The sequence below is a fragment of the Mytilus californianus genome, unplaced genomic scaffold, assembly GCF_021869535.1.
Source record: "Mytilus californianus isolate M0D057914Y unplaced genomic scaffold, xbMytCali1.0.p SCAF_1, whole genome shotgun sequence".
Classification (NCBI taxonomy): Eukaryota; Metazoa; Mollusca; class Bivalvia; order Mytilida; family Mytilidae; genus Mytilus; species Mytilus californianus.
In genome coordinates this window covers 26,247,392-26,264,424 of record NW_026262581.1, presented here as the reverse complement: position 1 = coordinate 26,264,424, position 17,033 = coordinate 26,247,392, and the positions used below count along the sequence as shown (strand labels likewise).

The following is a 17,033-nucleotide window of genomic DNA, read 5'->3' as shown; positions in this document are numbered from 1 at the left end:
AATGAACTGCCTTTTTTTTTACTCTAAACTCCTGTCCTGCCTATTTTTTTCAAATTACATCCTAGCCCACCCCCTCATAAAAATCAAATGGTAGCTCCCTAAGTGAAATACATGATTTCAGATGGTACTACAAAATACATCGAACATTTAAATTCAAAGCATTTATTATTACCAGTGGAAGATCCAATTATTGGGAGGGGCATTACACCTCCTTTGATCACCCCACCCTCCAAAATAAAAATAGAAAAGAATTAATCTCATGTTCCTCACACTTCACGATTTATATAGTGTTTTTTAGCATTATATTGCAAAACAAATTTCAGAGAATATTAATATATGACTTCTCCAGTCATGTCCAGTATCATATTATGACTCAGTATGACACCTCTATCAACTAAATACCTATAGGTTTCATAACGAGTGAGAATGGGATATCGCTTGATATCAACTCGAGTTATCTAATTTCAATTTTATAATGAACGAGCCATCATCAAGATTATTATTACTATTTAAATTAAATAACGAGAGTTGATATCAAGCGATATCCTATTCTCACAAGTTGTTAAACCTATTTTTTTTATGGTCAACATTCTCATTGTGTTAAATTAAAAATTCCTTGAATTTCAATATAATAATAAATGAGCCATCGGCGAGATTATTATTACTATTTAAATTAAATATCAAGAGTTGATATCAAGCGATATCCTATTCTCACAAGTTGTTAAACCTATTTCTCTTATTGTCAACATTGTCATTGTCAATTTGTGTTAAATTAAAAATTTAGTGTATGACGTCATATGTCCTTTTTGGTGTGTCAAACATCAGACATTTTAAGACGTTTTGTATGCTTCAGAATGTAATAAAATTCGACAACAAGAAGATATTCAGGCGAAAAGTGTGAGTGTTTATATTATTGTCTGTTACCATGGACGAAATGTACATCGTCCTAACCTTTGAAAGTCATCAATGACCTAACGAATAGCCATTAAAAATGCTGTAATATCGTCTTATGATGCTGGATAAGCCAATCAAAGTAACACAGATTTTCGTATCACACCCTGTGCAGTGTGATACGAGTAATATCTATTCATACAAGAAATAGATAACAGGCCACCACCATAAGAGAAACCAATATAAGCATTAGAGCTTTCCTCAAAGGATTTTTATACAACCGCAAAAAATTTTGCGGTCATATTTTGGTATCACTTCGTCGGCGTCAGCGTCAGCGTCGTCTGAAAAACATTTGGTTTCCAGACAATAACTTTAGTATAAGAAAATAGAAATCTATGAAATTTAAACACAAGGTTTAAAACCAAAAGAGCAAGGTTGGGATTGATTTTGGGGGTTATGGTCCCAACAGTTTAGGAATTAGGGGCAAAAAAATGGCCCAAATAAGCATTTTTCTAGTTTCCAGACAATAACTTTTGGAACAGTGTATGGATCTCTCTAAAATTATACCACAAGTTTCCATACCTCAAAGGGATGATTAGGATTGGCTTTGAGGGGTTATGGCTCAAACCGTTTAGGAATTAGGGGCAAAAAAGGGGGGGAAACAAGGGTTTCCTGGTTTATCATGTTTATGGACAGTTACTTAAGTATCGGTCTTTGGATCTCTTTGAAATAGATATTGGACCATTAAGCATTATATAAGGGATAACATTGATTGATGATATTTCACAGTATATAGTAGAGAACAATATTTTGGGATTTTGATTTTGAGAAAGCTTGCTTTATGTTGGGAATAATTGCTATAAGTATTACAATTTTTCATGCTATTGTATATTACAATGTTTTTCATATGCTGAATCTAACTGTGTATTTGTTTGTTGGGCCCATTTTCTAATTGGTCCAAATTTTGGTCCTAATGCTATAAAATTTGTTTTGTTTGATTTAATAAACATTAAATAAAATTTAAAAGATAATAATTACAATGTTATATTTGAATTACCTCCCTTACATTGCTTTTAAATTATATAAAGTTGTCTCTAGTTCTAGTATGAACTTTTTTTTAGCTGTTTCTAGAAACATCAAATACTGTGATGGAAGTACATATAATATGATAATAGTGTATATTTTTTGGAAAAAGGGGTGGTGGGGGGGGGGGGGGGGGGGTCAATTTTTCTTCAAGATTTATAAAAATTGTCAATTTTCCCAAGAAAAATTGTGTGAAACAATTGCTAATTCTTTGTATATTGTCTGAAAACAGATTTACAAAGTATTGCGCAACAGCAAAGTGTGTTGCACAAAAGCAAGAAATTGAATACAAATTCAAATCATATAACCAATTCTAAGTTCTATGACTACAGCTATTCTGTGTCAGATACCTATTATGTGTCAAATATTATTTACAATCCAAATTCAGACCTGTATCAAGCCCGAATATTGTGTCCATTTTTGCCCCAACTGTTCAGGGTTGGACCTCTGCGGTCGTATCCAGCTGCGCTTGGCGAAGCAATTTATTTTTGTATGAGCTAGGGTTGATACAGTGTGAGATAATGAAGAAAACATATCATTAACAATTTGTTTTATAATACTTTGTTTAGGCTATCATAAACTCTAGCTTCTGATCAGAAGCAAGAGTTTATGATAGTTCAAATATATATATCTTGCATAATATTTCATTTTTTATTAAGGTCATAATAAATGAAGTCATTACAGAGACAAGGATGCTATGAACTTCTTCAAATCACAAAATTTATCACTGGGAACATCATTGGTCATCCATCATGTCCATACCTATTAAATGAATCACAGAAGTCCACCAGGATAATTAATAACTGTTTATCTAAAGTGTCGATAAGAACAGTGTCCACTGCTTCAATACATCACAGAAAATATGGGACAGTATTGCTTTCTCCAATACAAAGAACAAAATATTTTGATGGACACAGAGCATTGTTGTTCCAACAAAGCATGCAAAGTGTAAAGCTGTTTTCAACTGATACCATGTGTAAGAATCAGTCTGATGTAAAAGAACTGTCAAAATTTTGGACAAAAATGTTTGAAGAAGAAGGTGTGTCTGAACCTCAGACATCTGCAGAGCTTATTATTGCTCATGCTCTTGGAAAGAAAATGGTAATTCATGTGCAATTGTACATGTATAAGAATAAGAGATGTGTTAGGATTGCCAATGAGATAATGTTCCACTAGAGACTAATTGATGTAGAAGTAATTTACCATATGGCCTTCAAGAAAAAGCAAAACCCATACCACACAGCAAGCTATAAATGACCCCATAAAGACAAATGTAAAACAATTCAAATGAGAAAACTTAAGGTACCAAAAACCTTGACTAAAATTAATTTGGCTTGTTTAATTTTTATAAAATTTCGACAAAATATTTACTTTGACCCTCTGACATGTCTGACAAAAATATAAAAATTTTGAAAAACTTGAACCATTACATTATCAGAAAAATTTCATTGGATATATAGCAGTTTGACAAACACTAATTTTGATCATTGAGAAGCTTAATATTTCCTTAACAATAAAACGTGATTAAAACTTTCATCTGAGTTCATCTCCCTGTAGTGTTATGTACCACCTTAAGACCTGATTTATTGACAAAACAATAAACGAAAAACAAATATGATATACATCAACAAAAGACAACCACTGAATTACAGTCTCTGGACTTGGTACAGGCACATACAGAAAATAGTTTATTAAAACCTACCATTTAGAAAAGATTAAAAGTCGACTCATGGCAGCTCTCCTAATTATAAGAATTGCAAAATGATTGATGTGAAATGTGGTTAACAAGGACAAAAAGTAAAACATTAACACTATTTGGTATCATCCATAAAAGAAAATCAACCATTTATTCATTGATATTTATTAGTTCAAAAAAAGAAGAAGATACCAAAAGTGTGTATTCTTTTGTTCAACATATGACAAAATTGCTTACTTTTAAACTCTATATTTGTGATTATATTAAGTGCATTCCTATATCATTTTTGTATATATTCCGCTTTGAATTATATATCAGCAATAAAATTTGTATAATAATTTCTCGACAAATGTGTGATCGATTTTACTTTTTACAGTTGCATGAAGTCCCACCAGAATATACAGTTGACCTTTCTACAAATTTAGTTATTCAAGAACTATGTCAAAGGAGATTACAAAGGTTAGATTTAAAATATGCTTTAGGGACTTTCCGTCATTATTAGACAACTAATAACATTAATGGTACCTTAGATTTTTACTGCACCAGATCTGCATTTCGACAATTAATGTCTGCATTCCATGTTTCATATGCCTTTAGGTGGTTGAATTCTAGAAGATTTTTCAACTACAGGGGTACTGTCATGACTGGATTCATAATTATTCGTGGGATACCAATTTTCATGGACTTCTTTGGTAAAAAAGAACCACAAATTTAAATGTCCAAAGAAAGTACAAATTTCAGACTTTGGCAAAACCACGAATTTAAATGTCCATGAAAATACAATTTTCCCTCAATCCACAAAAATTGGTACCCACCAAAATAAATGAACCAACAGTATCACCAAATTCTCTATTTTTGGCTTTTTTATTAAGAGGAACTTAATTGACCAATCTTGCATTGTTGCCAAGCTTAGGATTTATACTAACAACAATTTGTCGTTTGTTTTTCATGCTCAGATGACAGTCTAAACAAGTGACTATTGATTATCAGGCAAGGATTCATGATTTATTTATTTAGAGGGCCTTGGCCAACCTTGCATTGTTGCCAAGCATTATCAATCTAAGATCCCTTCCTAATGTGTTTATCATGTTAAGTTGACAATCTAATAAATACTTAACCAACATTTAAAAGGAAGGTACCACAGGCACTTGTCTCTGAAAAAAATTCTCAATATACTTTAATACCGGTATATCACATCTAAAACGTACATGTATCTTCTTTATTAAAGGTTAAAAGACAGTTGATCCAATAAAATAACCTGAATAAAACTAATTTGACTTCTCTTAATATAATATTGAACTAAAAAAGTCAGCTAAAAGTCTTTATTTTTTTTTTTTTTAATAATTTTCAATTTTAACAAGAAATAGGAGCCATATTTATGATATTGAGGCTTCATAGAACCTTCTCATTCTCTACTTCAAATATCCATTCATGTTTAGGTTATTTTTTATTTACAACTTTTAATGTTGATTTTGATTAAAGAGGCAAAAGGTACCAAAGGACATTCAAACTCATAAGTTGAAAATAAACTGACAACGCCATGGCAAAAAAAGACAAACAACGGTACACAAAACTCAACATATAAAACTAAAGACTGAACAATACGAACCCCACCAAACACTAGGGTCTATTTCAGGTGCTCCGGAAGGGTACTCAAATCCTGCTCCACATGTGGCACCCGTTGTGTTGCTCATGATAAATGTTATATACATAGTACATGTATATGCAAATAATTAGATTTTGGATGTAACGTGTGTTCTGATCAGCTGAAAGTTGTTTGTCACATGACCGTGACGTCATCATAATTTTTTCATGATATAATCCTTAACAATGGAATTTTGAATTAAATTATAGGGAATGACTGTAATATTTTTCTGTCTATTTTTCGAAATAACAAAAAATGTGGTGCACATTTTTAAATAACCCACTATTTGGTGTTATTTCTTCATAGACAGAAAGAATATTACAGTCATTCCTTACATGTCTAATAATATATCACTAATTGTTTCATTTTTTTCTATGACTTTGTATAATGTGATAAAGTTTGAATTTAAGGGTACCAGTACAGTACATCATTGGAGAATGGGATTTCCATGATCTTGTTCTAAAGATGAAGGAACCAGTATTTATACCCAGACCAGAAACTGAGGTAGCAATTGGTTAAGTATATTGCTTCAATTGTATGAATTATCTCCCTTATGAAACTAATTATTTTAAAGGGAGATAATTTGTTTTCTTCTTTTGGCTTTAGGCCATTTGGATACCACAGAAAACAACCAATGGCCAACTCCTGGAATAAAAATCACAACCCCACACCCAAAGACAACAGTAACAAATATTTGGGCTGGACAGCTTGATTTAGTACAGGCACAACATGTGGAGGGGTTGAAACTATTTTTCCTGTAATTAAACCTTCCTATTAATTAATTGATAAGTTGATGCAATAAAACTTTTAGTAAAAACCTAATTAATGCAGCAATCATGCAACACAATAACCACTTGATTGAGCTATTAAAGAAGTGAAAAATGGCACTTAATTTGGAAAGCAGTGTCAAAATGAATTATGTTAATTGTTATAAGCTAACTATTGCATGGTGAAAAGTGGTATGTTTTGCAACTTTTCAGTGCAAATTTTACAAGGTTCTTATATTGCATTTTTCTAAAATTTTAATATTCCTGTCAAATATTTTTTGCATTTGGATATGTGTGAACAGATGAAAAACTTTTATTTATGCATTTATAGTAATTCAATAGTGAGGTGATTTTAAATTATAGAAATTATGGTAAATAACTGTTTGAACTAAATATCCCTGTAGTTAAAATTTCATATTTTGTTTGATAAAAATTTTAAAAGTTGTGAGAATTTTTTTAATTTCAGGAACTTGCAGATTTTGTATGTGACTATATAAAATCCAATAACCTTCAAAATGGAAAATTTTTGGACATAGGTTGTGGATCAGGAGCCATATCATTACACATATTGAATTCATTCAAAACGGTTAGATATAATATATTTTATTTTAATCGATAATTGTCTTAAGTCGTCTTCTATAACCTCAAAAATAATGCAGAAAACACATTGTGTGATAATCAGGATAATAGCTTTATTCTATCTAATTTTTCACTAAAGTTTGAACTTTTAGTTCAAGATTTCCAATTATAAAAATAAGAAGATGTTGTAATATTGCCAATGACACAACTCTCCACCAGAGACCAAATGACATAGAAGTTGACCCCTATAGGTCATGTTGCAGCATTCAACAATGAGCAAAACCCATACCACTTAGTCAGCTATAAAAGCCCCAAAATGACAAATGTAAAACAATTCAAACGAGAAAACCAGTGGCCTGATTTATGTACAAAACAATGAACGAAAAACAAATATGATATACAGCAACAAACGACAACCACTGAATTACATGTTCCTGACTTTGGGACAGGCACATACAATGTGTGGGGGGTTAAATTAGTTTCTTTTTAAAAGATGCGGTAAGGGTTATTTGAGAATAATGTATGCATATGGAAGTGGTTGGACACTATTAGTCACACTACATGATATTTTTTTCTGTAAGTGCATACCTGTCAACTTACCCTGATTTTGCAGGTCACACCCGGTAATTTAAGATTTCAACCGAGATTTTTCTACAGTTCCCCAGGTGATCAAATAGCCTTTAATTTCGGCATTTGACCCGTTTTCACCTGTATTTTTTGTGCCTTGAGATTTTTTACAAAAGCGATTTTCCTTTGAAATACCTGCAAATTCGCGAGGTATAGTAGGTTGTATTTCTACAGGTGGATAATACATATGAAAACAAAAGTTATGGGTGGTGGGTACATTTTATTCCTAATTTAGCTCCAACACAAAATTAAAATCAGGTAGTTTAGGATCCATGATGTCATAATATATGTACATTGATTATGAAAACATAAAAAAAAACCATTCTATTTTTGGATAGAAAAAAATATTTTAATATAAAGAAAGTAAACCTTGTCTTCAAATGGGTTTATGTTCAATTTATATATTAGTCTCATTTATTATGGTCATTTTCTTTCAGATCACTGGGGTAGCAATAGATAAACATCATCATGCCTGTGATTTAACAAAAGAAAATGCCAGACACCTAGGGCTTAATAAACGACTAAATATACATCAAATAAATATCTTCCAAAAAGGTAACAATTCAAAAACCCACCCAGAATTAAGAAAAAGCAATTTGTTTTTTACATGCATGTTAAATATATTTATGCAGTAATATACATGTGAAAGTTGTTACTAAGGTTGGTTACTTATAATTAAATGTAATTTATATCTATATAAAAGTACTAGTGCATCAGATAATACATTGAGAATTATTTAAAATGTAGGTAAAAAGGGTGGCATGCTCAAAATATTATGTGTTTGTCAATATTAAGATTCAAGTTAAGGTATAAAAAAGTTTGATGGAAAAGATGTTGTATTAATATGAAACCTTTTGGATAATATGAAAAGATGGATCTTCAAAATTTAAGTCAAAAGGATGGTGTGCTCTCAATATCATACCCATAGTTGATTGATTACATTTCTTAATCTTCTGTTGGTGGTCTTGTGTTTGCCTTGAGTATCAAATAATGTGAGCTTGAATTCTGGACAGGCCAAACCAAAGACTTTAAAATTGTTATTTGCTGCTTCTCCACTAAGCACGCGGCAATAAGAAGTAAGAGCAAAAACTGGTCAGCTCAGAGTCAGAATGATGTGTCCGAGTAGGGTGACATGTCTTCCTGAGAAGTGTTACCTTGTGTACAAGCACGTTTAAAATATGGCTCAGTGTGTCTGTCTAGTACAAAGCAGGGTTAATATTCATATTATATTAACATTTTCTTGTCCTGTATATATAGTTAATTTGTCACTTAAAGTTAAGCACTATCCATCATCATCATTTTTTCAATTTTCAGATACAGTGGAGAAATTACAGGAATATTTACCATTTGATGTTGTCATCAGCAATCCCCCCTATATTCCTACTTTAGATATAGATAATTTGGAACCTGAGGTAGAGAGGTAAGCCACTAGATTTTGACAAAGACCATTGTGCTTTACACCTTTTGCAGTTTTTCAAACAAATTCCAACCCTTGGAATTGGCAGACGACAATCATAAGTTGTTTTGAAGTTACGTTTATTTCTCATGTAAAACCCATGACATCACATGTATTCCATGACAATGTCACAAAATTTTTATGGATTATTTAAAACAAAACAAAGTAAAAACTTGATTTATCTTGTTATTTTCTGTGTTTTGCAACAAAATGTAATCATAAGAATTGAATGCTTTTTTTTCTGTCAATTTATTTGGATGTAAAATATTGATTCTGCTCCTAATATCATCATTTCTATTCATCAATTAAATTGATAATAATTTTAAAATAATTGAAGAATTTTTTTATTTTTAATTTCAATTGGTCCATGTAATTTGGCTCTTTTTTTCTCTTCATACAATAATTAATTAAAGTAGGTCACATAGGCTTTGAATACAAGCGAAATGGCTGATTTTTTTTTCCCGTTTCAGATATGAGAGCAGAGATGCTTTAAATGGTGGTAAAGATGGACTTGATGTCGTTAGACAGATCTTGTACTTGGCTCCACAATTCCTTTCTGTTGGAGGGTAGGCAATCATTCAGTGCTGTTCTAATCATAAGACAAGGTTTAATATGACAGACTGTGATCTTCTGATAAAAAAGTTTGACTTGGATATGAAAAATTTCTCAGAATATCTTTTACGAATCCTTTCAGTATTCTACTGTACTTTTATAATAAATGCAATTATGATGGACGTTTATATATCCAGGTCAAACTTTTTTTATAAGAAGATTGCAATCTGATTAAAATACAGATCGTGTGTCCAAGCTTTGCTTACAAGGATCTTACAACACTTCATTTTACTTTCTGTTCATGCAATTTTGGATCATTTTTTAAATGACTTGAAAGTTTTTTTGTTTTTTTCTCTCTATCTCAAATTCATATCAGAAGTTACAACAAAAACAAAACTGTGTCAGAGGTTTTACATCTTACACTTCATAAATTTTGTATATGTTTTATACAATTTAGATAGATTTGAGGCATGAAAAATATTTTTAATTGAAATGATTTTAATGAATTAAAACTTCAAATTACTCCGGATTTGATCATGCTACTTTCATTTTGGGAATTGAAATATAAAATGGAAGTTTCAAGTTGATAACTGTAAATTCGGAAATTATTGTGTGCATTTATTATTGCAATTATTGAAGAATGGATAAAAATGTGAGATTAATCATTGCGATTTAAGGAAAATCTGCATACAGATGTATGTATCAGATATCTGAATACAGGTTCTTATTATTTCGATACTCAACCAGTCGCATTATTATTCACATTAATAAAAACCTCACAATAATTTCTGAATTTACAATTTAGATGCTGAATGAATTCTGATTTATGATACCTGGTTACTTCTGACAGCTTCAAATGGCAGTAAATATTTTTGTGAGTTCACTCACAGTTCTTATTGCTTTTCTATGGACAAACAACTTGTTGTCCAATATCTAGGGGAGATAACTCATTAAATTTGCTGTTTCATTTTTCAGGCAAATTTGGTTGGAAGTTTACCTGGATGAACCAGAAATGATCAAGGAATTGGTAAAAGAAAACAAGTCCATTAAATATCTTACAACATTGACAGATTTCACAAAAAGGTATATACATATCAAATATATTTTCTGTCATTTTGTAGAGTGCATGATGCACAATTTTAAATGTGAAATGGTTTCATTGGAAGTGAATATTAAATTGAAATGGCTGACCTACATTTGCTTGAATTTGAATTTTGACGTGTTTGTGGGAAAGAAATGGTATTACATTTGAGTTTTTATCCTAAGAATAACCTGAACTTTATGATTTTTTTTTGTTTAAAATTAATTATATTGATAAATTATATTGATAAATTAATTATATAATCAAAGAAGACTTTCTTTGTTTATATAAACATTTAAAAGCACTACATGTATGTCAAATAGCAAAGTTTTTTAATTTGTCTTTTCTTGAAAGGAACATTCTAAGTGTAAAAATCAAATTCTGGAATAAAACAAAGTGTGTAATCTCAACAGGAACAATATATAAGTCAATCTTTTCTATGAAAAGACTCTGGGCCATTGTTGGAATGTTTTGTGCTTTCATTTCGGACAGTCATCCACACTCTTGGCGGTATTAGAATCACTGGTGACTTTATTTTCAACTAAGTAGAACCTTGGCAAAAAGTTTGCAGCTTTCATTCTCAGAAGTATTTATCATTAAATCATCTACAAAACTTTCTCCATTCTCCTGTCCATGATTAAATCACTTTCCTATTTCAGTTGTCGAATTTTTAATTACTTTTCATAATCATTAGAAAATTGAAATGTTAGTTTAATGCACATATCACACTACATTTGACCTAATAAATGCTCCTACTACTAAGAGCACCATCTTTGCTTAACTATCGTTGTCACCTGTCATAAGTGAATTCTGTTGAACTGAGCTAATTAAAAAATTTAACAAAGGATAAAAAAAAGCCATAGGGTATATGGCAACTAGGCAGCAATCTAAAGAGCTCAATAAGGGCTATTCCGTTAAAATGTATGTGGGAGGGTAGGAAGGGACTTTCAAAATATCCCTACAACCAAGAACCATTTTTAGATAATTTTGCATCATGGTTATAGATGCATACTGAAAAAAGACCCATGACCCACATTCAATAATTAAACTTCCCTTCCTACCCTCCCACATACATTTTAATGGAATAGCCCTAAATTGGAAGAAGAAGTATAGAAGGCAACATCCAGGCTTTAAAAAATATCTGCAATAGTAAGGGGTATTATGTTTACCAGTCTGTGCATCATTTTATACATCCCATATCAGGTTAAAGCTTTGGTAAAAAGTAGTTTACTATTATAGAGTTGTGGTAACAATAACTTGAAAATTAAAACACATGTTCATTTATATATGCTGTGCCTTTTAAAATATATGTCAAATAAAGGGAACCAGAAGGGGTCATGATATCCCATAAACACTTGTTCTAATTATATTGATTTTTTAACCTGAAAAATGTCCAATAAAGTCATTGAATAATTCTTCTTTTGAAGGGACAGATTTTGTGTTTTACAAGTACAGTGACAGATTCCAAGAACAGATGTTGCCATGAGAATTTGGTGGTTTAGTAAAATTTTCAGAAAGATCTGATAATTATTTTTTCACCTGTTGTTTTGAGATCATCATCACATCTTCATTGACATGTGAAGGATCAAAATTGCTGTCGTGTGTCTAGACATGTGATGACATTGTCAAAATATTTATTCTTAGTTTATCAAGAATGCCTTTATTTTATATGATATATTTTACTTCTAGTATAATTTTTACTTTTCTTTGTTAATGTGACTTCTTATTAACTGAGTTTTACAGTGTGTATTGCTGTGTATTTGTTTATTCTACATTGGCTAGAGGTATAGGGGGAGGGTTGAGATCTCACAAAACAAGTTTAACCCCGCCGCATTTTTGTGCCTGTCCCAAAGTCAGGAGCCTCTGGCCTTTCTAAGTCTAGATCTTGTATGTTTTTTAATTTTAGTTCATTTATATGTTTTGGAGTTTAGTGTGACGTCCATTTTCATTGAACTACCGGTAGTAAACATTTTTGTTAAGGGGCCAGCTAAAGCCCGCCTCTGGGTGTGGGATTTTCTCGCTGTATTGAAGACCCATTGGTGGCTTTCAGCTGTTTTCTGCACTTTGGTCGGGTTTTTGTCTCTTTGACACATTCCCCATTTCCATTCTCAATTTTATATAAAGTACATTAATACAATTTTTTTTTTCTATATCCACTAAAACATGTTTGTGTGTGCAGTATATTACGTATCATTTTACTCCTCTTTCTGTTGATCAATGCATGTCTGTGTTAGTCTCTCCATCAGCCCAATTTTGTATCTTCCTGCTTCACTAAGATTGGTCATACCCTTGACACATGGCAATATCTTGTAAGTCAAGGCCACAGCAGATGATTTGATTATTTGATCCAGTGGCAAATATTGCATGCATGTTCAGGAAAAGAACAAATTAACAATAAATACAATAGGTAGGTTTTGTATTAGAGGCTGTCAGGAATGAAGGTCTGGGAAATTTGAACAGCCACTGGACAATAAGGGTATATTGGAGAGGGACAGAAATTATTCCTCGCAGCAGGCCAGCTATAATCCCTCAAAGTGTTGTTGCAAGAGTTATTGATGTGTAGAGAGCGTTGCAATCTCTTAAAACCAGCCATCAGATTTAATGTCCCCATTATGACTGATCAGGGCTGCATACTTGTAGATCATGCACAGCCAAATGAACACCACACTTTGGCAACTGTTTTACTGCAGATAGGAAGGACACCAAAGTGACCACAGTAGATGAATATACTGCCTGCTTGGATTCAAGCCACATTTCAAACAACTTATGCGAATGACCTTGGATTTTGATGGTTAAGGTTTTAGCTGGTATATATATATATGAAATGTTCTCTTGGCAACTTGATGAAGTATAAACAATAAATGTGGATAGTGTCCACATGTGGACACAGATGATGCCTCCGCTTGCATATCATATAGTTATAAAGGGACATAACTGAAGAACGGTAAAAGTGACACTACCCAAATTTGAACTTGATCTGAGTTTTGTGGTAATAAGCATTGTGTGTAAGTCTCATAACATTTGGTTGAGGCTAACTTAAGTAGAGAACAGAAACTAAAAAATCAGCAATTTTTATATTTGTAAACACGCATAACTCTAGAACGGTTGTTTTTAAGTTTTATAACATTTGGTTGAGACAAACTAAAAAATTCAGCAATTTTTATGTTTATAAAGGGACATAACTCAAGAATGGTAAAAGTGTCGCCACCAAATTTCGTACTTAATCTGTATTATGTAGTAATAAGCATTGTGTATAAGTTTAATAACATTTGGTTGAAAACGGAAACAAACAATTTGTACTTGATCTAAGTTTTGTGGTAATGAATATTGTGTGTGCTAAGGTTTCATAATATTTGGTTGGGGCAAACTTAAGTTACAGAATGGAAACTAAAAATTTTGCAATCTTTTGATTTATAAAGGGGCATAACTCAGTAATGGTTAAAGTGACACTACCCAAATTCAACTTGATCTGTGTTTTATCAGTGGAAGTCAAAATTAAACATTGCATTGTATAAAGCATTGATTGTAGTTGATTCAACTATAATCATGGACAAAGGAAGATAACTCCAATTTTAAATTACTTGATATTTAGAAGAAAATAAAAATTTAGCAATTTTTCCATTTATAAAGGGGCATAACTCTACAACGGTTAAAGTGACGCCACCAAAATTCAAACTTGATCTTTGTTTTGTGGTAATAATTATTGTGTATAAGTTTCATAACATTTGGTTGAGGCAAACTTGAGTAAGAGAACGGAAACTAAAAATTTTGCAATTTTTCCATTTATAAAGGGGCATAACTCTAGAATGGTTGAAGTGACTCCACCAAAATTCAAACTTGATCTGGGTTTTGTGGTAATAAGCATTGTGTATAAGTTTCATAACATTTGGTTGAGGCAAACTCAAGTTAGAGAATGGAAACCAATTTTGGGACGTACGGACGGACGTACGTACGGACGTACGTACAGATGGACAAGGGTAAAACTTAATGCCCCCACCGCCATGGCGGGGGCATAACAAAAAAAGATGTAGAGTACATGTCAATAAGACAACAACCCAAAAACAAGAGTGCATAGGTTGAAATGTCTCACCTGTTTTACTTATCATTGAATTTATGTTGGATGTCTGTAAAATGAAGGTTTTACTACAAGTATCACATAAACTTAATTTTATTAATGTTCTATGAAAATGAGGTCAGATGATAATGATGGATGGCTGCTCAACGTCCAACAGCAAATTAATATGCATATTCAGGACAAGAACATGTTAATGTAATATGAATATTAACCCTGCTTTGTACTAGATTGACACACTGAGCTGGATTTTTAATGTGCTAGTTCACAAGGTAACAGTCCGTAGGATGACATGTCACCCTACAAGGACACATTATTCTGACTCCGAGCTGACCAGTCTTTGTTCTTACAATAATGCTGTGAGCTAAGCGGAGAGGCAGCAAATACCAATTTTAAAGTCTTTGATTTGACCCAACAACCTTCCGCACTGGAGCAGTCAGATGTACATGGCAGACAGGCATGTACATCTTACAATCTTTCCATGCACAAAATACAGTTGACCTATTGCTAAAAGTACCTGAGAAACAACAAACCACAAAATCCTAACATTTACCAATGAACCAATAAAATGAGGTCAAGGTCATTTGAACCCTGCCTGACAGACATGTACACCTTACAATCATTCCATATACCAAATACAGTTGACCTTTTGCTTATACATGTAGTATCTGATAAACTGACAAAAATAACAAAAACTTATCATTGACCAATGAATCATGAAAATGAGGTCAAGGTCTGTTTATTATGCCCCACCTAAGATACTAGTAGGGGCATTATGTTTTCTGGTCTGTGTGTCCATTTGTTTGTTCATTTATTCGTCCGTCCATCAGTTAGTCTGCATGTCCCACTTCAGGTTAAAATTTTTGGTCAAGGTAGTTTTTGTCCAATCAACTTGAAACTTAGTACACATAGTTCCCTATAATATGATTTTTCTAATTTTAATGCCAAACTAGAATTTTGACCCAAATTTCAGGGTCCACTGAACATAGAAACTGATAGTGCAAGTGGGGCATCCGTGTACTATGGACACATTTTTGTTCTGTCAAAGTTGCTCTAAATTTCAATTTCAAATTGTGTGTAAACATCTTTGATAAATTTTGCCTGGAGACAGTCTATTGGGTAAATTGTAGTAAAATCCAAGTACTCAAATTTGTGAATTATGTATTTTATCCTGCAACTAATGACAGTTTTCCAGACTTTGGCAGTTGTTCCATTTTAACATTTAATATTTTCACGGGAAAAAACCTACCACAAGGGGCCATCTTGATCTTTGTGCTAGGTGTCAACACAAACAACTGTCGAGATGAAAAACAACAAGGAAAAAAAAAAATGTTCCTTTTTCACCCTTTATGGTTTACTTTTACAAATTGTGACTTGAATGGAGAGTTGTTTCATTGGCACTCATACCACATCTTCTTATATCTACTTAATCCTTTCTTATGCAAAATGCATGATAAAAGCTTACATATTTAGTACTAACTGGTACAAAAAAAAAACAAATATGCATGATAAATACAAAACTTTTTAATTCTATAAACAGAAGAATATGTTAATAATGAGCAATATAAAACAATCAACACACATGATAACGAAGCTTTTATATACAACAGTCATACTATGGCATGTATAACAAAAACAACATTGTACTTTTTTCTACTTCCAAGCAGGCCTTACAATGGATATTATAGGATCGTAATCTTATGCTGGATTTCTTTACACATAAAAAATCACTAGTATTAGATTTTGTTTTTTACATTTTAGATGTGAAAGGTAGCTCAGCTAAGGCAACAATTTTACACTATGCACCAGATCAATTTATTTCTTTAAAAGATTAAATCAGCCTCAAAAATATGAAATATGATATGGAAATTCATGTTTTGTCTGTAGCCTGTATTTCTAACCTACCAGTACACATAAACTACACTGCATGTCTAACATGTTGGCATGTGCTATCAAACTATGTAATCACAAAATTTCTTCCAAGTAAATTTAGCATTTTGCTCTATTAAAAATCCACTGAAACCACTTCTTTACCTGAGTGCATAAGTATGAAATTCAAGTATAGAACATTACTATTATGAAGATAAACTTCAATTGGTGGTTCACACAAACTATCGGCCCTCATTAGCTAGATTTTAATAAATCAAATATCTCAAACAGAGACATTCAACAATTTTAAAATATACATTCTGAGGTTTGCCCAAGTGTTCTTAATTTTTAAAATAAAGCATCTTCTTCTAAATAATAGGACAATGTACTTCATAATGTTTTCTGTAAACAAAACGAGGCTGCTTATTTTTTTAATTGAAATGACAAATGCAGACATTGTGTTGCAGTGTTGGAACATTGAAATGTACATATTTAATTAAATAAAGATGCTTACACTATAATTAATTTTTTAGTATCGGTTAAAAAGTACAGACTATATTTTGAATGATAGTACTTATCAAAAAAAATTATTGGTTTAGTGTTTCACATTAAATAATGATTGGGTAAGTCTGGATTATTTTTTTTAGTTTTTAAATTCATAAAGCTTAAAATAGTGTCACTTCTAAGTTCTAGCACCAAATACAATTCTTTACCA

The 17,033-nt window shown here is 31.8% G+C and overlaps 1 protein-coding gene across 1 annotated transcript; it reads left to right on the top strand.

Annotated features, from left to right (window-relative positions):
• The first annotated feature begins 851 nt into the window (after positions 1-851).
• LOC127718006 (MTRF1L release factor glutamine methyltransferase-like) lies at positions 852-12,122 on the top strand. Its single transcript, XM_052223905.1, has 10 exons — positions 852-897; positions 2,634-3,075; positions 4,047-4,129; positions 5,726-5,819; positions 6,549-6,668; positions 7,726-7,843; positions 8,603-8,708; positions 9,215-9,310; positions 10,272-10,379; positions 11,805-12,122. The coding sequence occupies exons 2-10, from the start codon at positions 2,644-2,646 to the stop codon at positions 11,833-11,835; spliced, it is 1,188 nt and encodes a 395-aa protein (XP_052079865.1). The 5' UTR covers positions 852-897; positions 2,634-2,643; the 3' UTR covers positions 11,836-12,122.
• The last annotated feature ends 4,911 nt before the right edge of the window (positions 12,123-17,033 follow it).